Source organism: Balaenoptera physalus (genome assembly GCF_965194825.1).
Source record: "Balaenoptera physalus genome assembly, chromosome: 15".
In the NCBI taxonomy this organism is placed as follows: domain Eukaryota; kingdom Metazoa; phylum Chordata; class Mammalia; order Artiodactyla; family Balaenopteridae; genus Balaenoptera; species Balaenoptera physalus.
Window position 1 is genome coordinate 45,647,662 of NC_138894.1, and position 25,091 is coordinate 45,672,752.

The 25,091-nt window shown below is 39.6% G+C and overlaps 1 protein-coding gene across 8 annotated transcripts in view; it reads left to right on the forward strand.

Moving 5' to 3' along the window:
• The window catches only part of FAM161A (FAM161 centrosomal protein A), a 31,576-nt gene extending 7,352 nt beyond the window's left edge, over positions 1–24,224 (forward strand). The window contains exons 2-9 of one of the 8 annotated variants that reach the window (XR_014253960.1): positions 10,500–10,738; positions 12,990–14,156; positions 14,500–14,667; positions 16,291–16,390; positions 18,443–18,570; positions 22,850–22,903; positions 23,030–23,184; positions 23,648–23,783. Coding sequence is in view for 6 of the 8 variants with exons in the window: in XM_082426624.1 (XP_082282750.1) it covers positions 10,500–10,738; positions 12,990–14,156; positions 14,500–14,667; positions 16,291–16,390; positions 22,850–22,903; positions 23,030–23,184; positions 23,648–23,786 (2,022 nt within the window). In the remaining 2 variants the exon portion in view is untranslated. Of the gene's footprint in view, positions 1–10,499; positions 10,739–12,989; positions 14,157–14,499; positions 14,668–16,290; positions 16,391–18,384; positions 18,571–22,849; positions 22,904–23,029; positions 23,185–23,647 lie in introns of those variants that run through there. The other 7 variants (XR_014253961.1, XM_082426624.1, XM_082426620.1 and 4 more) reach the window with 7 other exon arrangements.
• Positions 24,225–25,091: the final 867 nt, after the last annotated feature.

The window sequence follows — 25,091 nt, forward strand, 5'->3', positions numbered from 1 at the left end:
GGGGGTCTTAGTTCCCGTAGAAGAACTCAGAGATTCGTATCAGATTGTTATGTATATCCCTTGAGGAGGAACCAGGACCCTCCACTTTCCTCCACTACTGTTTCTTGACTACTTTTCCTTTGTTTCTGCATTCCCTCACTCCTCGAATTAGTAACTGTTTGAATCTTCCCTTTGAAATGGGGACACAGAAAGACTTCTGTGCTGAGGAGGACCCCACAGGGTTCTGCTCAGTTTCAACTAGATCTTTGTATCTCTCATGACCACTGTCCATTTCATGTTAGCCCTCCTGTCACTGCTTATTTAGATGCTGGTGTTTGCCAACATTTCCATCCTCAGGTTCTTGCCTCTCATTGCCCACAGGCAGCCTTATCCACACCCAAGGCTGCACCTGCACTTCTGTGTGCATTGCTGGCTCCCATATCTCCATCTCCAGCCCAGCCTTCTTACCAGGTCTCCAGACCTATTTCCCCCCCTGTTTCCTGTACATTTGGCTGCCCTACTATCCTCTCACACTTCGTGTGTCTAAAACAGGGATTAGTTTCCTTTCCTTAAAATACTCTTCCTCCCTGTATTCCCTATATTAATGAATGGAAGCCCCGTCATCTACCTAGACATACAGCACAGCACTCCAAACAGAAACCTTTTCAATTTCTTGCCCACAGTCCAGGCTATTATCAAGTTGATGATTCAGCTTCTTAAATCTCCCAAGGCAGCCTCCTTTCTTGTGTTGCTGGTGCTGTTCCCTAATTCTGCCCTTAATACCTCTAACTCGGACCCTTGCAGTAGCCCATCAACCGTGGCCAACCTTGCTTCCCTTCACTCCACCTCACTTGCTACCAGAGAGTCCTTCTGAGTATTACTGACCATGTTGCTCCTCTGCTCACATCCTTTAAGGCTCCTGTTGCCTGTGGCTTGGCCCCCTGGACTCTTGGTACTCTTGGTTGGGGCTTTTTTTTTTTTTTTTAAATATTTATTTATTTATTTTTGGCTGTGTCAGGTCTTTGTTGCAGCACGCGGGATCTTTCGTTGCAGTGCACAGGCTCTTCGTTGTGGCGCGTGGGCTCACTAGTTGTGGTGCCCAGGCTTAGTTGCCCCGTGGCATGTGGAATCTTAGTTCGACCAGGGATCGAACCCACGTCCCCTACATTGGAAGGCGGATTCTCAACCACTGGACCACCAAGGAAGTCCCTTGGTTGGGACTCTTGACTTGCCTTTTTCACCTTGTTTCCCACAAGCACAGCATGCCTGTTCCTTCCTCTTGTGGCTAAAAAACCCTCCTGCCCTTGGGAGGAGTGTGGTGTGTCTTTGGAGCCTAACAGACTTGGGATTGGATCCCAGCTCTACTGCTAACTAGCTGTGTGACTGTAGGCAGGTCACCTAACTCCTCTGAGCCTCAGTTTCCTCACCGAGGACAGAGTACCTGCCAGTTGCATCATCATGAATTAACATGATGAATGTTCTAGCACTGTGCCTCAGTTTCTTTGTTTTTCACTGTTTCCCTGCTCTGGCAAACTTTGTCCTTATCCAGCCTTATGTCTCCAGTCTGGCTCACCTCTGCAAATTTTGTCTCTTCTTTCCCCAGTCAGAATTATGTATTCCTTCTGTGAGTTCTCATGGTGTCTGATAATGTAACATACATGGTCACTCATCTATCTACCTGCTCAGCTGGGAGCAACTCGTGGGCAGGAATCAAGAGTTCTGTCTCATTCAGAGTCTGCTATCAATTATTTATCTACATGTCCTGTCCTAAACTAGCTGGAAGCTTCTCGAAGGTGGAGTTTTCATCTGATTTGTATCTTTCAGCAGCTAGCTGAGTGCTGGGTGTCTCTAAATATTGAATGAATGAGGAAATTAACAAAGTACTTATTCCCACAGCTAAGAAGGTAATGGTGAAGAGCACATACAGGAACAGCAGAAGATATCAGAAAATTCTCTTAATTGAGTTGTATGACTCATAAAGCAATTCTCCAATTTATTTGGTAATAAATTTCTGCACACTTGTTCTACGGAAGGAAACTTGTTTTCCTTCATGTGTTTTCTCTAAGTTATCCCAAGTGGTAAAACACTGGCCTCCTGTACACCGTTTTTAGCCCATTAAAATATTATATCTATAAATATTATATACAACTGACTCTTCTGAATTTTCCTGTTGGGAGACGCTACTCAGATTTATTTTCTAGAGTCTTATCAGATTGGATCTCTAATTTTCCATGACAAATATGCTTTTTCCATTTTGAGTCTATTTCAGGCAGTAAGCTAAATTTAAAGCCATGGTCAGCAGCCTTTTATGCATAGTATCATAAATAATTTCAGTTGTTTCTCACCTGAGAAAATATAAACTTTTTATATTTCTGGAGAATATGGGGTTTTACCTCTTTAGTTGACTCAGTTAAAAGAGCTTTGAAAAGTATGCGAAAGGAGTGAGGGGAAAAGATCAGTCATGCCCTTCTAGGCATGTATATAGAATACCCACCCCATGTGTTCTTGTTCTCTTGTCACCCCACAGTCCCCGTCACCATGGGAGCTACTGCTCTTGGTGCCCACGGGAGCGGCTATTCTGGAAGTCCCTCCCACCTCCTCCCAGGCCCTCCTACTCCCTCCTGAGGTACCCGCCCCGCCTCCCGCACCGTCCCCCTGCGGACATCCTGGAGGGCTTTTCCCTGGCTCCTTGATGAGCCCCTGAGAACCTTGTTGCCTCCATTCCCGCATTCACCTGACTTTTCTGTTCCCCGCTCTTCTCTCCATTGAAACACCCACTCTTGGGGCCCACACTGCAGAGCCCAGCTGTGGGCTATGGTTGCTTGGTTTGCAGCCCGAGGAACTATGTTCTTCATCTCAGGTAAACCTACACTCAGAAGGAGGCTTTTTTTTTTTGGGGCGCCAGACTTTTTTTTTTTAACACCTTTATTGGAGTATAATTGCTTTACAATGGTGTGTTTGTTTCTGCTTTATAACCAAGTGAATCAGTTATACATATACATATGTTCCCATATCTCTTCCCTCTTGCGTCTCCCTCCCTCCCACCCTACCTATACCACCCCTCTAGGTGATCACAAAGCACTGAGCTGATCTCCCTGTGCTGTGCGGCTGCTTCCCACTAGCTATCTATTTTACGTTTGGTAGTGTATATATGGTTACCCTTCCCCCTCCCCATATCCTCAAGTCCATTCTCCAGTAGGTCTGTGTCTTTATTCTGGTCTTGCCCCTAGGTTCCTCATGAGCTTTTTTTTTTTTTTTCTTAGATTCCATGTATATGTGTTAGCATACGGTATTTGTTTTTCTATTTCTGACTTACTTCACTATGTATGACAGACTCTAACTCCATCCACCTCACTACAAATACCTCCATTTCGTTTCTTTTTATGGCTGAGTAATATTCCATTGTATATATGTGCCACATCTTCTTTATCCATTCATATGTCGATGGACACTTAGGTTGCTTCCATGTCCTGGCTATTGTAAATAGAGCTGCAATGAATATTTTGGTACATGACTCTTTTTGAATTATGGTTTTATCAGGGTATATGCCCAGTAGTGAGATTGCTGGGTCGTATGGTAGCTCTATTTTTACTTTTTTAAGGAACCTCCATACTGTTCTCCATAGTGGCTGTATCAATTTACATTCCCACCAACAGTGCAAGAGTGTTCCCTTTTCTCCACACCCTCTCCAGCATTTATTGTTTGTAGATTTTTTGATGATGGCCATTCTGACCGGTGTGAGATGATATCTCATTGTAGTTTTGATTTGCATTTCTCTAATGATTAATGATGTTGAGCATCCTTTCATGTGTTTGTTGGCAATCTGTATATCTTCTTTGGAGAAATGTCTATTTAGGTCTTCTGCCCATTTTTGGATTGGGTTGTTTGTTTTTTTCCATGTTGAGCTGCATGAGCTGCTTGTAAATTTTGGATATTAATCCTTTGTCAGTTGCTTCATTTGCAAATATTTCTCCCATTCTGAGGGTTGTCTTTTGGTCTTGTTTATGGTTTCCTTTGCTGTGCAAAGGCTTTTAAATTTCATTAGGTCCCATTTGTTTATTTGTGCTTTTATTTCCATTTCTCTAGGAGTTGGGTCAAAAAGGATCTTGCTGTGATTTATGTCATAGAGTGTTCTGCCTATGTTTTCCTCTAAGAGTTTGATAGTGTCTGGCCTTACATTTAGGTCTTTAATCCATTTTGAGTTTATTTTTGTGTATGGTGTTAGGGAGTGTTCTAATTTCATACTTTTACATGTAGCTGTCCAGTTTTCCCAGCACCACTTATTGAAGAGGCTGTCTTTTCTCCACTGTATATTCTTGCCTCCTTTATCAAAGATAAGGTGAACATATGTGCATGGGTTTATCTCTGGGCTTTCTGTCCTGTTCCATTGATCTATATTTCTGTTTTTGTGCCAATACCATACTGTCATGATTACTGTAGCTTTGTAATATAGTCTGAAGTCAGGGAGCCTGATTCCTCCAGCTCCATTTTTCTTTCTCAAGATTGCTTTGGCTATTCAGGGTCTTTTGTGTTTCCATACAAATTGTGAAATTTTTGTTCTAGTTCTGTGAAAAATACCAGTGGTAGTTTGATAGGGATTACATTGAATCTGTAGATTGCTTTGGGTAGTAGAGTCATTTTCACAATGTTGATTCTTCCAATCCAAGAACATGGTATATCTCTCCATCTGTTTGTATCATCTTTAATTTTTTTCATCAGTGTCTTATAATTTTCTGCATACAGGCCTTTTGTTTCCTTAGGTAGGTTTATTCCTAGATATTTTATTCTTTTTGTTGCAGTGGTAAATGGGAGTGTTTCCTTAATTTCACTTTCAGATATTTCATCATTAGTGTATAGGAATGCTAGAGATTTCTGTGCATTAATTCTGTATCCTGATACTTTACCAAATTCATTGATTAGCTCTAGTAGTTTTCTGGTAGCATCTCTAGGATTCTCTATGTATAGTATCATGTCATCTGCAAACAGTGACAGCTTTACTTCTTCTTTTCTGATTGGGATTCCTTTTATTTCTTTTTCTTCTCTGATTGCTGTGGCTAAAACTTCCAAAACTATGTTGAATAATAGTGGTGAGAGTGGGCAACCATGTCTTGTTCCTGATCTTAGTGGAAATGGTTTCAGTTTTTCACCATTGAGGACGATGTTGGCTGTGGGTTTGTCATATATGGCCTTTATTATGTTGAGGAAAGTTCCCTCTATGCCTACTTTCTGGACGGTTTTTATCATAAATGGGTGTTGAATTTTGTTGAAAGCTTTCTCTGCATCTACGGAGATGATCATATGGTTTTTCTTCTTCAATTTGTTAATATGGTGTATCACATTGATTGATTTGCATATATTGAAGAATCCTTGCATTCCTGGGATAAACCCCACTTGATCATGGTGTATGATCCTTTTAATGTGCTGTTGGATTCTGTTTGCTAGTATTTTGTTGAGGATTTTTGCATCTATGTTCATCAGCGATATTGGCCTGTAGTTTTCCTTCTTTGTGGCATCTTTGTCTGGTTTTGGTATCAGGGTGATGGTGGCCTCGTAGAATGAGTTTGGGAGTGTTCCTCCCTCTGCTATATTTTGGAAGAGTTTGAGACAGATAGGTGTTAGCTCTTCTCTAAATGTTTGATAGAATTCGCCTGTGAAGCCATCTGGTCCTGAGCTTTTGTTTGTTGGAAGATTTTTAATCACAGTTTCAATTTCAGTGCTTGTGATTGGACTGTTCGTATACTCTATTTCTTCCTGGTTCAATCTCGGAAGGTTGTGCATTTTTAAGAGTTTGTCCATTTCTTCCAGGTTGTCCATTTTATTGGCATAGAGTTGCTTGTAGTAATCTCTCATGATCGTTTGTATTTCTGCAGTGTCAGTGGTTACTTCTCCTTTTTCATTTCTAATTCTATTGATTTGAGTCTTTTCCCTTTTTCTCTTGATGAGTCTGGCTAATGGTTTATCAATTTTGTTTATCTTCTCAAAGAACCAGCTTTTAGTTTTATTGATCTTTGCTATTGTCTCCTTCATTTCTTTTTTATTTATTTCTGATCTGATCTTTATGATTTCTTTCTTTCTGCTAGCTTTGGGGTGTTTTTGTTCTTCTTTCGCTAATTGCTTTAGGTGCAAGGCTAGGTTGTTTATTCGAGATGTTTCCTGTTTCTTGAGGTAGGCTTGTATTGCTATAAACTTCCCTCTTAGAACTGCTTCTGCTGCATCCCATAGGTTTTGGGTCGTCGTGTCTCCATTGTCATTTGTTTCTAGGTATTTTTTGACTTCCCCTTTGATTTCTTCAGTGATCACTTCGCTATTAAGTAGTGTATTGTGTAACCTCCATGTGTTTGTATTTTTTACAGATCTTTTCCTGTAATTGATATCTAGTCTCATAGCGTTGTGGTCGGAAAAGATACTTGATACGATTTCAGTTTTCTTAAATTTACCAAGGCTTGATTTGTGACCCAAGATATGATCTATCCTGGAGAATGTTCCATGAGCACTTGAGAAAAATGTGTATTCTGTTGTTTTTGGGTGGAATGTCCTATAAATATCAATTAAGTCCATCTTGTTTAATGTATAATTTAAAGCTTGTGTTTCCTTATTTATTTTCATTTTGGATGATCTGTCCATTGGTGAAAGGGGGGTGTTAAAGTCCCCTACTATGACTGTGTTACTATCGATTTCCCCTTTTATGGCTGTTAGTATTTGCCTTACGTATTGAGATGCTCCTATGTTGGGTGCATAAATATTTACAATTGTTACACCTTCTTCTTGGATCAATCCCTTGATAATTATGTAGTGTCTTTCTTTGTCTCTTGTAATAGTCTTTATTTTAAAGTCTATTTTGTCTGATATGAGAATTGCTACTCCAGCTTTCTTTTGATTTCCATTTGCATGGAATATCTTTTTCCATCCCCTCACTTTCAGTCTGAATGTGTCCCTAGGTCTGAAGTGGGTCTCTTGTAGACAGCATATATACGGGTCTTGTTGTTGTATCCATTCAACCAGTCTGTGTCTTTTGGTGGGAGCATTTAATCCATTTACATTTAAGGTAATTATCGATATGTATGTTCCTATTCCCATTTTCTTAAATGTTTTGGGTTTGTTATTGTAGCTGTTTTCCTTGTCTTGTGTTTCTTGCCTAGAGAAGTTCCTTTAGCATTTGTTGTAAAGCTGGTTTGGTGGTGCTGAACTCTCTCAGCTTTTGCTTGTCTGTAAAGGTTTTAATTTCTCCATCAAATCTGAATGAGATCCTTGCTGGGTAGAGTAATCTTGGTTATAGGTTTTTCTCCTTCATCACTTTAAGTATATCCTGCCACTCCCTTCTGGCTTGCAGAGTTTCTGCTGAAAGATCAGCTGTTAACCTTATGGGGATTCCCTTGTGTGTTATTTGTTGTTTTTCCCTTGCTGCTTTTAGTATGTTTTCTTTATATTTAATTTTTGATAGTTTGATTAGTATGTGTCTTGGCGTGTTTCTCCTTGGATTTATCCTGTATGGGACTCTCTGTGCTTCCAGGATTTGATTAACTATTTCCTTTCCCATATTAGGGAAGTTTTGAACTATAATCTCTTCAAATATTTTCTCAGTCCCTTTCTTTTTCTCTTCTTCTTCTGGGACCCCTATAATTCGAATGTTGGTGCATTTAATGTTGTCCCAGAGGTCTCTGAGACTGTCCTCAGTTCTTTTCATTCCTTTTTCTTTATTCTGCTCTGCAGTAGTTATTTCCACTATTTTATCTTCCAGGTCACTTACCTGTTCTTCTGCCTCAGTTATTCTGCTATTGATCCCTTCTAGAGTGTTTTTAATTTCATTTATTGTGTTTTTCATCGTTGCTTGGTTCCTCTTTAGTTCTTCTATGTCCTTGTTAAATGTTTCTTGCATTTTGTCTAGTCTATTTCCAAGATTTTGGATCATCTTTACTATCATTATTCTGAATTCTTTTTCAGGTGGACTGCCTATTTCCTCTTCATTTGTTAGGTCTGGTGTTTTTGACCCTGCTCCTTCATCTGCTGTGTGTTTTTCTGTCTTCTCATTTTGCTTATCTTACTGTGTTTGGGGTCTCCTTTTCACAGGCTGCAGGTTCGTAGTTCCTGTTGTTTTTGGTATCTGTCCCCAGTGGCTAAGGTTGGTTCAGTGGGTTGTGTAGGCTTCCTGGTGGAGGGGACTAGTGCCTGTGTTCTGGTGGATGAGGCTGGATCTTGTCTTTCTGGTGGGCACGTCCACGTCTGGTGGTGTGTTTTGGGGTGTCTGTGGCCTTATTATGATTTTAGGCAGCCTCTCTGCTAATGGATGGGGCTGTGTTCCTGTCTTGCTAGTTGTTTGACATAGGGTGTCCAGCACTGTAGCTTGCTGGTCGTTGAGTGAAGCTGGGTCTTGATGTTGAGATGGAGATCTCTGAGAGATTTTCGCCATTTGGTATTACGTGGAGCTGGGAGGTCTCTTGTGGACCAGTGTCCTGAAGTTGGCTCTCCCACCTCAGAGGCACAGCCCTGATGCCTGGCTGGAGCACCAAGAGCCTTTCATCCACACAGCTCAGAATAAAAGGGAGAAAAAATAGAAAGAGAGAAAGAGGATAAAATAAAATAAAATAAAATAAAGCTATTATAATAAAAAAATACGAAAAATATTATTAAGAAAAATTTATTCAGAAAAAAATTTTTTTAACTTTTAAAAAATAAATTTCTTAGTTTTTTATAATAAAAAATAAGAAAAAATTTTTTTAAAATAAAAATTAAGAAAAAATTATTAAGCAACTTTTTAAAAAATTTTTTAAAATAAAAAATAAGGAAAAAATTATTAAGAAAAAATTTATTAAGAAAAAAAATTTTTTTAAGTAAAAAAAGAAAAGGACGGACCGAACCCTAGGACAAATGGTGAAAGCAAAGCTATACAGACAAAAATCTCACCCAGAAGCATACACATATACACTCACAAAAAAAGGAAAAGGGGAAAAATTAATATATCCTGCTCCCAAAGTCCACCTCCTGACTTTGGGATGATTCGTTGTCTATTCAGGTATTCAACAGATGCAGGTACATCAAGTTGTTTGTGGAGCTTTAATCCGCTGCTTCTGAGGCTGCTGGGAGAAATTTCCCTTTCTCTTCTTTGTTCGTACAGCTCCTGGGGTTCAGCTTTGGATTTGGACCCACCTCTGCGTGTAGGTCGCCTGAGGGCATCTGTTCTTCACTCAGACAGGTCGGGGTTAAAAGAGCAGCTGATTCGTGGGCTCTGGCTCACTCAGGCGCAGGGAGGGAGGGGTACGGATGCAGGGCGAGCCTGTGGTAGCAGAGGCCGGCGTGACGTTGCAGCAGCCTGAGGCGCGCCGTGCGTGCTCCTGGGGAAGTTGTCCCTGGATCACGAGACCCTGGCAGTGGCGGGCTGCACAGTCTCTCGGGAGGGGCGGTGTGGAGAGTGACCTGTGCTTGCACACAGGCTTCTTGGTGGCGGCAGCAGCAGCCTTAGCGTCCCATGCCTGTCTCTGGGGTCCGCGCTGATAGCCGCGGCTCGCGCCCGTCTCTGGAGCTCCTTTAAGCGGCGCTCTTAGTCCCCTCTCCTCTCCTTGCGCACCAGGAAACAAAGAGGCAACAAAAAGTCTCTTGCCTCTTTGGCAGCTGCAGACTTTTTCCCGGACTCCCTCCCAACTAGCTGTGGCGCACTAGCCCCCTTCAGGCTGTGTTCACGCCGCCAACCCCAGTCCTCTCCCTGGGATCCGACCGAAGCCCGAGCCTCAGCTCCCAGCCCCCGCCCGCCCTAGCAGGGAAGCAGACAAGCCTCTCGGGCTGGTGAGTGCTGGTCGGCACCGATCCTCTGTGCGGGAATCTCTCCGCTTTGCCCTCTGCATCCCTGTTGCTGTGCTCTCCTCTGTGGCTCCGAAGCTTACCCCCCTCCACCACCCTCAGTCTCCACCTGCGAAGGGGCTTCCTAGTTTATGGAAACCTTTCCTCCTTCACGGCTCACTCCCACTGGTGCAGGTCCCGTCCCTATTCTTTTGTCTCTGTTTTTTCTTTTTTTCTTTTGCCCTACCCGGGTACGTGGGGGAGTTTCTTGCCTTTTGGGAGGTCTGAGGTCTTCTGCCAGCGTTCAGTAGGTGTTCTGTAGGAGCTGTTCCACATATAGATGTATTTCTGTTGTATTTGTGGGGAGGAAGGTGATCTCCACGTCTTACTCTTCTGCCATCTTGAAGCTCCTCCAGAAGGAAGCTCTTTATAAAGGGTGGTTTGGCTTGATCCTACTATAGTGTATGGGTTCGTACATGATCTGGGACTCTAACCATCCTTTATAAAATGGATTAAATAACATTTATTTTCTGGCAACTTGGTCTCTCTCTCTTGTTCTTAATAAAATGTCATTAGGAGAAAATGTGCATAGCCCACAAGTAACTTATAATCTGTTATATGTACATAGTCCACAAGTAACATATAACCTATTTAAGTGGACTTTTTAAAAAGCAGCATTGGGAACCAGTGTCAACTTAATTTGTCTTTCAATTCCAGACATCATATAACAGGTTTTTTCCTTCTACCAGGCTGATTTTAACACCAACATTTCTGGGGTAAATGAACAAAAACGTATAAGCTCTGAGGATTTTGTGGACTTTTCTGATATTTACCACTCTAATGAAGAGTACTTCAGGAAACTAGAAGAGCTGAAGGCAGCCCACATGGAAACTATGGCAAAGTTAGAGAAAATGTACCAGAATAAATTAAATTTAAAAGAAGTTCAGCCAGCGATCACCATGGAAGAAGCTGCTAGTGTCTCTTCCACGTAAGTTTATACATAATGTTATTTGTAGACTGTAAAGTAAAATGTATACTTAAAAGTGCAGAACAAAATTATTTCAGAATATTTTCTCTCAAATATCCCTTTGTGCTTTTAATGATATACAGAGGTGAGATTTTATTCAAATTGCTTGATGGCTTATCAACCTATTAGGTGGCTTCTTGCCTTGAGGGTCATTTGGTGGCCCTTTGTTCTTTTCTTTCTGACCCACCACTCTTACACATGTATCAGAATATTTAGTCTGGGCCATTTTCAAATGATGAATATTAAAATTTAACTTTAAAAGCCCTTTCTTTATAATATGTGGATTAATATGAGCTCAGTAAAGATATAGTACAAAATGTTCAGAGCTAAGACATAGATCTGATTTAAGTTTTCAAAATAGTCATTTTTGCCATAAACTTGCTTCTTTTGAAACTTGAGTTGGTCAGCTCTGATTGTGCATCTCCTGTGTGCCAGACCTTGTCTGGGCACCGAGGAGTCAAAATCAAGATGCCCTCAAGGAGGTCAAAGACTAGCTGAGATCCAAACACACAACATGGTGTAACAGAGTGTCATGGAGACAGAGGAAGAGCAGTTGATCATGTCAGGGTGTCAGTGGAGGGATACAGGCACATCAAGTGTCGTATCTGAGTTTAGTCTTGAAGGAGAAATAGCTGAAGCAGATGTAGGAAACAAGGAGTGGCCTTCTAGGCAGCAGGAACCATGTGTGCCAAGGCATGGTGCCGTGAGAAATCACCGTGTGTGTGAGGAACTTCCCGTGATTGGATCTTTTTTGTTTTCCCCTTGTGCTGTGTCTCCATTGTGGCACACAGGTTCTTCTTTGCGGCAGGTGTGTGGGCTTCTCTAGGTATGGCGCGAGGGCTCCAGAGCTCACGAGCTCAGTAGTTGCAGTGCACGGGTTCCCTAGTTGCAGTGCGTAGGCTTAGTTGCCCCGAGGCATGTGAGATCTTAGTTCCCCCACCAGGGATCGAACTCACGTCCCCCTGTATTGGAAGGCAGATTCTTAACCACTGGACCACCAGGGAAGTCCCCTGTGATTGGATTTTTTTTTTTTTTTAATTGGCTGCGTTGGGTCTTTGTTGCTGCATGTGGGATTTCTCTAGTTGCGGCGAGTGGGGGCTACTCTTCGTTGTGGTGCACAGGCTTCTCATTGTGGTGGCTTCTCTTGTTTCAGAGCACAGTCTCTAGGCATGCAGGCTTCAGTAGTTGTGGCTCGTGGGCTCTAGAATGCACGCTCAGTAGTTGTAGCGCACAGGCTTAGTTGCTTCGTGGCATGTGGGATCTTCCCGGACCAGGGCTCAAACCCGTGTCTCCTGCATTGGCAGGCAGATTCTTAACCACTGCGCCACCAGGGAAGCCCCCTGTGATTGGATCTCACTTAAGAATGGTGATGGGGTAGGGAGAGGCAAGAGGTGAAACTGGAAAGGAAGGCAGGGGCTAGTCTTGAAGGGCTTTAAAATCTAGACTTTTCTTTTTTCAATTAAAAAAATATTTGGGGTGGGGGCTGCGTTGGGTCTTCGTTGTTGCTCACAGGCTTTCTCTAGTTGCAGCGAGCGGGGACTAGTCTTCGTTGTGGTGCACGGGCTTCTCATTGTAGTGGCTTCTCTTGTGGAGCACGGGCTCTAGGGCGTGTGGGCTTCAGTAGTTGTGGCACGTGGGCTCAGTAGTTGTGACTTGTGGGCTCTAGAGCGCAGGCTAAGTAGTTGTGGCACACGGGCTTCAGTAATTGTGGCACACAGGCTTCAGTAGTTGTGGTGCACGGGCTTAGTTGCTCCACGGCATATGGGATCTTCCCGGAGCAGGGCTCGAACCCGTGTCCCCTGCATTGGCAGGCGGAATCTTAACCACTGTGCCACCAGGGAAGTCCCTACAATCTAGACTTTGTAACAATGACAAATCATGGGAAAGTTTCAGGAAGGAGAGTGATGTGATCAGATGTATGTTTTAAGATGGTGACTCTGGAAAATGTGTGGAGAATTCAATAGTGATTAGACACAAGGAGCCTCTGCTGTCTTAGGTTCCTGCCCTGTAAAATGAGGGAGTAAAACTAGATCATTTATAGGCATCTCCCAGGCTCTGTTCTAAAAAAAACTTGATAATTTTCACAAGCCCTACCCAGCTCCTATTTTCTAACTGATTTTGCCTTGATCTTAGAAATTATGTAGTTCTTAATTCTTATATTTGGTCACATGCAACTGAAAGAGTAACCTAATTATTCTTCTCATTTACTTAGGTCTGTATCAGAAAAGAGCTCCCATCATCCTGTTTCATTTATGACATCAATTTCAGAGCCTGATTTAGGTCAGTCTTCCTCCCTGATTGTGTCTTCCTCTGAAGATGAGTTGCCCAATGTAGAAAAAGAGTATTCTGAGAGAAGCAGAATGATGACCTTTGCTAAGGAGCTCATCAACAACATGTGGACAAACTTCTCTGTTGAAGATTATATTCAGTTTGAAGATGCTGACTTGCCAGCACTCGAAAAAAAAAAAAAGAAGCCAAAAGAATGGGTGCCAAAGATTACAGTACCTGAGCCTTTTCAAATGATGATTAGAGAGCAGAAGAAAAAAGAAGAGAACATGAAATCGAAATCAGATATTGAAATGGCACATAAACTGCTCAAGAAACAAGAAGAAGAATCAGAGTGTAAGAAAAAATTCCGAGCCAACCCAGTTCCTGCGTTCGTCTTTCTCCCCCTTTATCATGATATAGTCAAGCAAAATGAAGAACGGAGGAGGTCTATGAAGGAGAAAAACAAAGAAGCTCTTTTGGCCTCGCAAAAGCCGTTTAAGTTTATTGCAAGGGAGGAACAGAAGCAAATTCGGGAAAAGCAGCTGAAAGACTTTTTTAAGTCTAAAAAGAAAACAAACCAATTTAAAGCCAGACCGATACCTCGATCTACTTATGGTTCAACTATCAATGACAAGTTAACAGAAGAAGAGCTCTATAGAAACATTAGGACGCAGCAGAGAACCCAAGACTTTTTACAGAATTCATTCCCTCTGCCTTGTAGTCCAGCTCGCAGAAGTTATGCTACAAGGAAGCCCAAGTGTCCTGAACAGGCTGAAAAGTCCAAGTGTAAACACAAGGTTAGGTGCCAGACTGCTGATTCTGAAGACCTTCCTGAGAGATATCAGAAACATCACTCAGAACAGAGGTGTCCAAAACCCCTGACAGTCTGTGAACCATCTGACCTTCATGCAGCCTCACATGCATCCACTAAAAGAGAGAAAATCTTGGCAGATATTGAAGCAGATGAAGAAAATTTAAAAGAAACACGTTGGCCTTATCTGTCTCCAAGGCGCAGGTCACCAGTAAGAAGTATAAATGCAAAACCTGTGCCTTGTAGCTGCAACCCTCCCATGCCCACGGTGTCCTCCAGGGGAAGAGAACGAGCCACAAGGTAAATAACTGATACAGCACTGATTGACTCATGGTTGCTCCATTGATTTTGTATTGGGGAATTTGAAAATATGACGTTATTTTATCTGGTAACATATTTTACTACATAATATAGAACATTTTGCCAGAGGGTGTTCTTCTAAGAAATGAATGTATTTTCCATTTTATGAATTTTTGGGGATAGAAAAGGTTACAGTCACCCTATTGATTTTCTAATTACAACTCAGATCCTTCTCAGAAGGTTGCCCCTTTTTTTCAACCGTTGAATTATCCCGTGTTAAGTCTTTGCTAAACAGCATTCTCATTGGCTTAAAGTGAATTAAGCCTTAGTTTGTTGCCCTCAGGAGATCACTTGAGGAAAAGAAAATGTTGGAAGAAGAGAGAAATCGGATCCTAACTAAGCAGAAGCAAAGAATGAAAGAATTGCAGAAACTCTTGACAACCCGGGCTAAGGCTTATGACTCACATCAGAGTTTAGCTCAAATGTCTAAATCCAGAGTAAAATCTCTCAGGTATCATGAGAGAATCCTGACCCTCCAGATCATTGGTTTTCAAACTTTTTTTTTAATCAGTGGACCCCCAATATATGAACAAATTAAGAATAGTATTAGTATTTCAGTTTCTGGATTCAAGTTACTATCAGTTACTTATAGCTAACTTACACGCACGCACACACACACACACACACACACACACACACTCATACTCACTCACTCACTTCGTGGTGAGAACCAACACGTATACTGACTCCAGGACCATGATGCCATGTTGATGAACAGAAACATATTGTGGCTATGGTTCACAGTTGTAATCTTACATCAGCATCTAAACTTTTTCTTTATATTATTTTTTATTGCACAGTGCAATATTGAGAAAAATCTTGATTCACACAGATAAAGCTCTTTTTTAACAGCTTGCCCTGTAATCTCAGAATATTCTTCAATAAACAGATATGTCAGAGAGCTTTGTTCTAAGGTCTGCATGAAATCTGATAGCACAAATTAACACATCGATGTTAATTAACATCAGTTATGTGGTGTGTCAGTTAACACGTGTGTTAAGGTTTAGTAGTATGTATTACACGCTGCAATTCTGCAGTACAAAGTTTGAAAATCAGTGTTCCAGAGGAACATTTTTATGTTACAACATAAAAATGTTCATGTTTAGGTAGTAAAATATCTCCCTCAAAGCTGGGTAAGTAATATGATTTATTAATTTTTAATCTGATTTATAAGTACCCCCAAATCTATATTTGCTTTTAATTATGAGTGTTCCTTTTTAAATGTGTATTATGTATAATAATTATTATATTCCTTTGTAATGGATGTTATGTATACATTCCTTATAATGTGTATCAGTGTAATTCATTGATAGAAGGAGCTTGATTTGATGAACTTGAGCAAAATATTCTTTAGAAATATACTGGTCATCCTTAGAAAGTAAATGGGATTTTCCATAATGCTAAGTTGTGTATAGTTAAGCATAATTATCATTTTATGGTATAATTATTTTTTTCTAATCCATGAAGTCTTATGATCTTGGTAGAATTAGTGTATTTTACATAGAGAAAGTAGCATAATTTAATTTATTATAGGATCTGGTTCAAATAGTAAGTATACTTACTGTGAATTTATGTATTTTGGTTCCTGTTCCTCTCTGTGGTATTCCCATACTCCCCATTTCTCCCCTCCCCTGCTCCCATTTAATTAACTGTGCCATCAACCTATAGGAGATATCATTTAGGGGAAAAAAGAAGAGCAAGGTCTTGTTTTCAGAAGAAATTCCTTAAAGAGAAGATACCAAATTTGGACCAAACTTTTTTGGTTTATAAATACTTATAAATGAGATAAGAGGGCATTCATTTATCTCCTCAGGCCAGTTTGAAGCCCCTGAATCCATTATGTTTTGAAGATTTCAGGAACCTCAAAGTACCCAGACTGTTCCTGGGATGTAAAATGTGTGCTCTCAGAACCTAGAATTTTTATCCTGAATTCCATAAAAATTTACCAGTCTAGAAAAGAAATTGTGGTAAACTGTGCTCATGACTTAATTTCTGATTTGTCATCTACGCTAAATGTTATATGTGCAAGTTCTTATTTCTTTTAAAAAATTCCATTCCTTTTATTTGATTTTAGAAAGAGTGAAAAAGAAAGGATGAGAGAATACCGACGAGAACTAGAAGAAAGAGAAGAAAAATTAAAAAACAGGCCGCTGCTATTTGAAAGAGTTGCTCAGGTTGTGTTTATTGGAATTTGAGAGCTATTGTCAGCTTTTTTTCTTTTTCTTTTTAACATCTCTATCTTCTAATTTTTATAGTCCATTTTTCTTATGTGTTATATAATTTACTGAGACAGTATTATTTCTGTGACAGCTTCATCACATCAGTCAAGTAAGTAGTTTTGCTTAAATCTGAGCATTGAATCTTGACGAGGCTCGTAAGCTTGATAAAGAACATGCTGCTAATCCAATCATTTTGAAAATAATAGTTTCACAACCTGTTTTTAGTGGCTAGTGTTTTTTCAGTACCAACTTGGCCAAATATTAAGGTGAGTTTTGGAAGTCTTTGAAAAATTAAAAAATGAAACAAAATGGCTAATTGAATCAGATTTATTTCTGCCAGTTTTTTTTTTTCAGTTTTCTTGGGATAAAATTGACATATAGCAGGTATAAGTTTAAGGTATACAGCATAATGACATACGTATATTAGGAAATGATTACTACAATACGTTTAGTTAACATCTATCACCTCGTATTGTTACCAAAAAATTTTTTTTTCCTTGTGATGAGAACTTTTAGGACCTACTCTCTTAGCAACTTGCAAATATGCCACACAGCAGTGTTAGCTGTAGTCACCATGCTGTACGTCACACCCCCAGTACTTATTTATCTTATAACTGGAAGTTTGTACCTTTTGACACCTTCATCCAATTCCTCCAGTAACCACAAATCTGATCTCCTTTTCTATGAGTTGTGTGTGTGTGTATTTAGATTCCACGCATAAATCAGATCATATAGTATTTGTCCTTCTCTGTCTGACTTACTTCCCTTAGCATAATGCCCTCAAGATCCATCTGTATTGTCACAAATGGCAGGATTTCCTTTTTTTATGGCCAAATAATATTCCATTGTATATATATATATACCACATTTTCTTTACCCATTCATCTTTTGATGGCCATTTGGGCTGTTGCCATGTCTCAACTATTGTCTATAATGCTGCAGTGAATCGACATAGTGATTTCATTTTCTTTAGATAAATACCTGGGAGTGGAATTGCTGGATTGTGTAGTAGTTCTATTTTTAAGTTTTTGAGGAACCTCTATACTGTTTTCCATAATGGCTGCACCAATTTACTTTCCCACAAACAGCACACAAGGGTTCCCTTTTCACTACATCCTGACCAGCATTTGTTATGTCTTGTCTTTTTGAGACTAGCCATTGTAACAGGTATGAGGTGATATCTCATTGCGGTTTTGATTTCATTTCCCTAATGATTAGTGATGTTGAGCACCTTTTCATGTGCCTATTGGTCATTTGAATATCCTCTTTGGAAAAATGTCTATTCAGATCTCTTGCCCATTTTTAAATTTGATTATTTGTTTTTTGCTAATGACTTGTATGAGTTCTGTATATATTTTGGATAGTAACCCCTTATCAGGTAGATGATTTGCAAATATTTTCTCCCATTCAGTAGGTTGCCTTTTCATTTTTTTTTTCTTGCCTTTTCATTTTGTTGATCAGTTTTTTTAAGTGAGTCTATAATTTTTAGTCTTATCTACAATCACTGAAAGGACTTCCTTTTTTAAAAAATTGAAGTATAGTTGATTTATAATGTGGTATTAGTTTCTGGTATATAACAAAGTGATTCAGTTATATATGTATATGTGTGTGTATATGTATATTCTTTTTCAGATTCTTTTCTATTATAGGTTATTACAAGATATTGAATATAGTTCCCTGTGCTTACAGTAGGATCTTGTTGTTTATCTGTTTTATATAAAGTAGTGTATATCTGTTAATCCCACCTCCCAGTTTATCCCTCCCCCCCAATTTGGTAACCATAAGTTTGTTTCCTATGTCTGTGAGAAGGACTTCCTCTTTATCAGAAAAAATAATTTGATCTTATGGACAATGAATTCTGATTTTACTAGATTTATACTCAGTTTTACAGTCTTTCCCGTAAGAGAGATTTGTCAATTTCAAATGATCTTCCCCTTTGTATCCATAAGGGAGGGGCTCCTATGGGCTACATGGTTTAACAATGGACAAAATCACTGGAGGTTACAGGTGCTGTGTTGTGAATTTCAAGCTGCTACATTTGGAGCTTCCTGCCAGCAAGTGTCTGGGACAGATGAGTGTCCTTATAGGACTGCCCGTGTCAGTGACTCACTGAGGACAAAGGACATGTGTTATGGGTAAATCTACATATTACAGCCTCTCAAAGTTATGGGAACCCTTTACTGACTGATTTGGATATAATTTTATGTAATGCTTTTCATTTTAAGGGATGGTTTGGTTTTTTTTTTTTTCATATCTCAGTTTCAACTTTAGGGGAAAAAAATTATCTTAAGCTGTTCTGTGTTACTCAGCATAAAGTGATTGACTTTTGCCTCAAAGTAGTTATCTCCAGCTCCCAACTGCAGGTTTTATGTCCACTTGTCTGGATGTATCTACCCAGGTTTCCCATAGGCGTTTTACATTCATCTTGCCCCAAACTAGATCTTCCTCTTTGAGTTCATGTTTTTGTTGGGCCGCAATTTAGATGACTGGGAACCTCTTTTTCTCTCCATTCAGTTGTCACTGAGAGACGTGACAAGTTCCTTTCTAAATAACTTGTGCATCTACCTTTCTCCATTTCTAATGTGAAATGCTAGGTGAAACCTCTATTATTTCCTATCTGAGTTATAATGGTTTGACTGGTTTTCCTGCCTTGCATTCTGTCTTCGCTTTGCCATTCCCATTCCCTTGCCACCACGTTCACCCTGAGTAGGTAGTTAATAACCCCGATAATAGTGGCAATCATCCATTTCACTGATGCCATTCGTTCTCATTTTCATTGAATGGTATCAAGGGATCTTGACATTGACTTCTCCAACAATGCTGCAAGGTGGGTATTCCTGTATTGCAGAGGAAGAAACTGAAGTTGAAAGAAAGTAAGTAACTCATAAGGTTTATAGTTAGTAAATAATGGAACTAGGATTGGAACCCAAGTCAATCTGCTTCCAAACACTTAACATTAAGCTGTCCTACTCTCTCCTGGAAGAAAGTCCACGAGTCTTAGCCTGGTGTACAGAATCCTCTATTATCTGACCCCTGTTGACCTCTTTAGTTCATCGACCACTGCATGCCCCCAACCCCCACTCTGTACACCCTTTACTTTCAGACCGTACCAGACTACTAGTTTCAAACTTGAAATCTTTATTTATGCTGTTTGTCAACACCCTTAGAGCTTCTTCCTATCTTTCCTCTTACTCTTTCAAGGCTTAGTGTAAAATTGCTTCTTGCATTGTTTCCCCAGGTTGGGTTGCGTGCCATTTCCTCTATGTTCTTTTTTTTTTTTTAAAGTAAGTATTTTAGTCTTTTTATTTATTTATTTTTGGCTGCGTTGGGTCTTCGTTGCTGCGCACAGGCTTTCTCTAGTTGCGGTGGGGGTGCTACTCTTCGTTGCGGTGCGGGGGCTCCTCATTGCGGTGGCTTCTCTTGTTGGGGAGCACGGGCTCTAGGTGTGCGGGCTTCAGTAGTTGTGGCACGCGGGCTCAGTAGTTGTGGCTCGCGGGCTCTAGAGCGCAGGCTCAGTAGTTGTGGCACACGGACTTAGTGGATCCACAGCATGTGGGATCTTCCCGGACCAGGGATTGAACCCGTGTCCCCTGCATTGGCAGGCAGATTCTTAACCACTGCACCACCAGGGAAGTCCTCCTCTGTGTTCTTTTATTACCCTTTTGTGCATCTCTGTCTTTGCTCCTACATGTTGTGTGGAAATTATCTGTTCAATGCTCTCTTCTCTTTCAGCTAGTTACTTTTAAAGGTGTTGGTCAAATCTTTGTATTCCTAGCACTTAGCACCTAAGACAATGTATGGCACAAAGGGGATGTTAATAAACATTTGTTGAACCCAAACTGAACTCTCTCTTCCTGGGATTAGTCCTGGCTGAGAGCACTACCCTGACAGTACTAGGGATGAGTCTCAGTATTAACAAACAGTTTTACCATGCTGTGAATTCCCACTCTTTCTAAGCACCAGAGAAAATGTGGTAAAATAAGTGGTGTGTGTGAAATTAAACCCATAAAGAAATGTTAAATATTGAAAACATAGGTTAGTTTCATAGCTGATATTTCTTCCACCACCTTTGGCCCACATATATGCTGTTCTCTCTCCCCATATACCCTCTACCTCCCGTGAGGGCTTGTCACAAAATAAGTATTCAGTTATTATTAAATAAAGGAAATAATTACTATAAACTAAACTTAGGCTCATAAAAATTAAGTATTCTTTCCCCTTCAAACTAGGGCAGTGATGGTAGACTAACTTTCATCATTACTTATTATTTTGGTTTCCTCAAGAAACAAAGTTAATTTGGTTTTTTTGCAGAGTCTTAGATAGAAAAACAAAATAACCATAGTTATTTTAACTACTTTCATTTCATAGTCTTTACAATTCTTTTGCATTGTGAAATTCAAGGGGGAAATGTTTGTTTCAATTAGGAACAATTACACACTATTCACCTTGATATAAAATATTAAAAGGTAATAAATTCTATATACAGGGTGACTGACAGTGACTCACCATTGTTTTGGTTTTGTTAACATAAATTAGAACTTCTTTTTTTCTTGCATTGACTATTGCTGCTAATTATAAGCTGTTATTTAATAAATTGACTCACAACTTTATGCATTACCCATTTATAAGTGTTAATTGTGGTCTTGCTGCTGTTGAGTTATCCCCTAGCAGAGTAAGCCTGTGATCCAGGACAGAACAAACCATGTTTTCCTGTTTCTTGAAAATCACAGGATTTATTAACTGAATAGATGTTAAATTGGATTTTAAGCCAAATTCAGATGAAGGCTTACAAGCACTAACATTGATTAGTATCATTTAAATCTTTTATATTTCATTTGCTTAAAATTAGAATATATTTTTCTTAACACATTGGGTTACGTTTGGGGTTTCTTTATTCTGCTTTACAGTCTTTAGGGCATAGTTCCTATCTCACTTTGCTGTGCCTTTCAGTTCCCCAAGTCTTGTCTGTTGGTGTTCATAGCCTCTGGTTGCACTTTTTACTTACTTTTCTAAAAATTATTATTATCCACAGTGGGTGCATTTTAGCAGCAGTTTGAGTGCTTCTTTTTTCAGTTTTCTAGCATGTCAGGAAATGCACTGGTGATAGTTTTATCCACTGTAATCAGTCTTTGCCATTTTGGTTTCTCCCATGGAACACTAGACTCCATGGTCCTTCCTTATGCCGGAATCCCTGGGTTAGGAAAATATCTGACACTGCATTGCTGAAGTCAGGCTTTAGGCTACCTTCAAACTCCAGGATAACCACTACCACTTAGAAAGCAGCATGGTGGAGTGGAGAAGACTCAGGAAAGGATTAAGAGACTTGGTTTTCCCTCTCACTATATCCTGTGACCTTAAGCAAACCGCTTAACCTCAGCAAGAGTGGAGGGAGTATCTTACTTATTTGTTAAGTTTGGGGTGAGACTGGGTGCTCTTCCACACCCTTTCCAGGATGGGATGCCATTGGTGCATTGGGGCTGGGCCATTCCTCGGGACTTTCCTTCAGTTTGAGGTCCAGATGACGATTTTTGGCCCTATACTAGTTCATGTCCACTCATAGGAGATAAAACTGGACTAAAGCCAAGGCACTAATGAGAACCCCAGTCATCTTATGTCTCTGTAAATCCTGTGGTCTCAGGAACTGTGACAACTGACTTGCTTTAGGTATGAGAGTGTCATCACAACTCCCATGGGTCCCAAAGCCAGGAAGTAACATTCTGGAGAGTTGAACCCAGTTCTAAATTCATGTTTTTCTTGCTGTATCCCTTGCTTCCTCTACAGAATAAAGGTAACAACATTGATGATTTTATCATCTTCGGTGGATTAGAGATATGGCTTGTAAAGAGTAAAATTTACAGTAGGCACATAAAGAACTCTCTGACAACTATCACAGGAACTTATTACTGATTTTTTTCAGATACCCTTGAACAGTCATGAAACAGTATAGAGTAAAGAATAATTATAGATCAAAACTCATGTGGCCACTACCCAGGTTAAAAGCATTAGAGTATTGCCAGTACTCCAGAAACCCTGTGTGCCCCTCCCAGATGAAAACCCTCTCACCTAGACGTAACCACCCTTCTAACTTTTGAGATAAGCATTTCCTTGTTTTCCTTTACAATTTTACCACTGATGTACCTATCCCTAAACAACACAGTTTAGTTTTGCCTGTTTTTGGACTCTATGTAAATGAATCATACTACGTGTACTCTTCTGTGGTATGCTGCTTGTGAGATCCGTCCATGTTGTGGCATATAGCTAGAGTTCATTTTCATTGCTTAATTTTAGTCTGTTATATGAATACGCCACAATTTATTTATCCATCCTACTGCTGATAGATATTTAGGTTGTTTCCAGTTTTGGGTTGTTACAAACAGTACTATTCTGAACATTTTGTTATGTCCCCTTGGGCAGATATGTAAGAGTTTCTCTGGGCATATACCTAGGAGTGGAATTGCTGGTCAGAGGGTATGCATATTTTTCAACCAACTGTGATTATTGAATTTAATTTTCACTGGAGCTTTTAACCTGTACATTTGTAATGGAAACTTAAAGTCTTTTGTTCTTATCTAAAAAGGTTTGTCTTTCCTATAGAAAAATGCAAGAATGGCAGCAGAAAAGCATTATTCTAACACCTTAAAAGCACTAGGAATATCTGATGAGTTTGTTTCAAAGAAAGGCCAAAGTGGAAAAATATTTGAGTACTTCAGCAATCAAGAGATGAAAAGTTTCACTGAAGATAAAGAAAGGTAACATATATAAGATGTCTGAATAGTTTACCTTTGAAAAAATTCTTACTTGCAGGAAAGCATAAAATTCTGTTCTATAATATTTTAAAAGGTCTTTTACCTAATGGAATACATGTGAACTATTGTAAAACATACTGACATGTTAACATGTTTGACGCTTCAAAATATTACACGGTGATGAAGTATTTTGTTTTTAAAGTAAAATAATTTAAATTTCTGACATAAATAATGAAAATAATAACATGCTTTCAAATGAAGTTTGAGTCAATCAAGTTTTGAAATGAATTACTTCTCAGAAGAATATCTACTTTCCCAATTGGTACTTTTATAGACTTCTCTTGATAAATCGGAGCTTATACACTTGAGGAAGACTAACTGCAGGATGGCGTACATTACAGAGGGTTTGTTTACCTTTAAACCAAATCATTTTCCCTTTGAAAGATTGATAAATTTCTTCCTCTAGCTTTAATGAAGAAGAAAAAAGAGAAGAAAGAGAGAATGGGGAAGAAAATTATCTTACTGATACCAACAGCCAAGATTCTTGCAAGGAAACAGGTAAAGCTGATGAAGAGAGTGGAGAAGAGAATTGTGTTGAAGAATAAGACTGAATCAGTCGGCAGGGTCTCCTCTCTGTTCCCCTGCTGTTGTTGGCAGCATTGGGTGTCAGAAGCCGCGCTTGTGGTGTTAAGGACATCCATGGGAACCCGTCTGATACGTGCAGGTCTCTTGAGCAAAGTCCTCGTGTAGCCTGAAAAGGCCGAATCCAGCTGATGGGTCATTTGGTCAGTTAGAGTCAGGCTTTGCCTATTCAGTTTTTAAAATTACTACATATGGTCTGTTTGCAACTTTGATCTTACTTCTATTTTAAAAAAGTGTTTGAGAATCACAGCTGTCACAAACTGATTAGGTATAAAAATATACATAATTTTATCATTTTGGGTGGAAAAAATTGCTTAGCATTGAGAGCAGAGGGGAGTATTGGCCTTTGGTTTAAAAAAAAGTTCTGGAAAGCATGAATCAATAAATATTTTTAAATTATACTACTTGCTCCTTCTTTTTCTCTGCAGTACATCTCACAAAATGAATCCTCAAACTTATTTTACTAGGTATTTTAAATTTCTTATCTGAGCCATTTTTAAAAAGTAATAAAACAGGAGAAAATAGATAACTTGCACATTTACATTCATTTATGCACTGAGAGTTACTGGTTTTTTTTTTTTTTTGAAAAATCCAAGTCTATTGTTTCATATGCCCTTAGGGAGCTGCCATTAAGCTAAATAATGGAGGATGTCAGAATATAGAGGCCAACGAATAAAAGTCAAGCGTTTTCAAATGTAAAAAGAAAAAAGAAAAAGAAGAAAAGTTGTGATTTGGGTAAGTTTAACGTCAAATTGAGTGTGGATAAATATACACCTGAAGGCTTCTAAAGGTTTGATGGGACTGGACTGCTAAAGAAGCTCCAAGCCTGGTCTGGAACCCTTAAAGCAACACCAGACCTGCTGCACCAGTCAGAAGCCAGTTGTGAAAGGTATGCAGAACCCAGGAAGGGCACATGCTTCAAAGTCTGTTTTATTATTTATTTATTTAGGCCACGCTGTGCGGCATGCAGGATCTTAGTTCCCCGACCAGGGATTGAACTCATGCCCCCTGCATTGGGAGGGTAGAGTCCTAACCATTGGACCACCAGGGAAGTCCCAAAGCCCATTTTAAAATGGAGAAAAATTAATCTCCAAGTGGCAATTCCAAGACCAAAGACAGAGTTACTGTTATATTATCCACACCGTCATCACTTTTTCTCTTTTATCCCTAATTTTATTCCAATTTATTTTTGATACATAAATTATTAGAAAAGTTTTTATACTAGTTTTTTAACCCTGTGTATTAAGACAGGTGGAAACAATTATAGC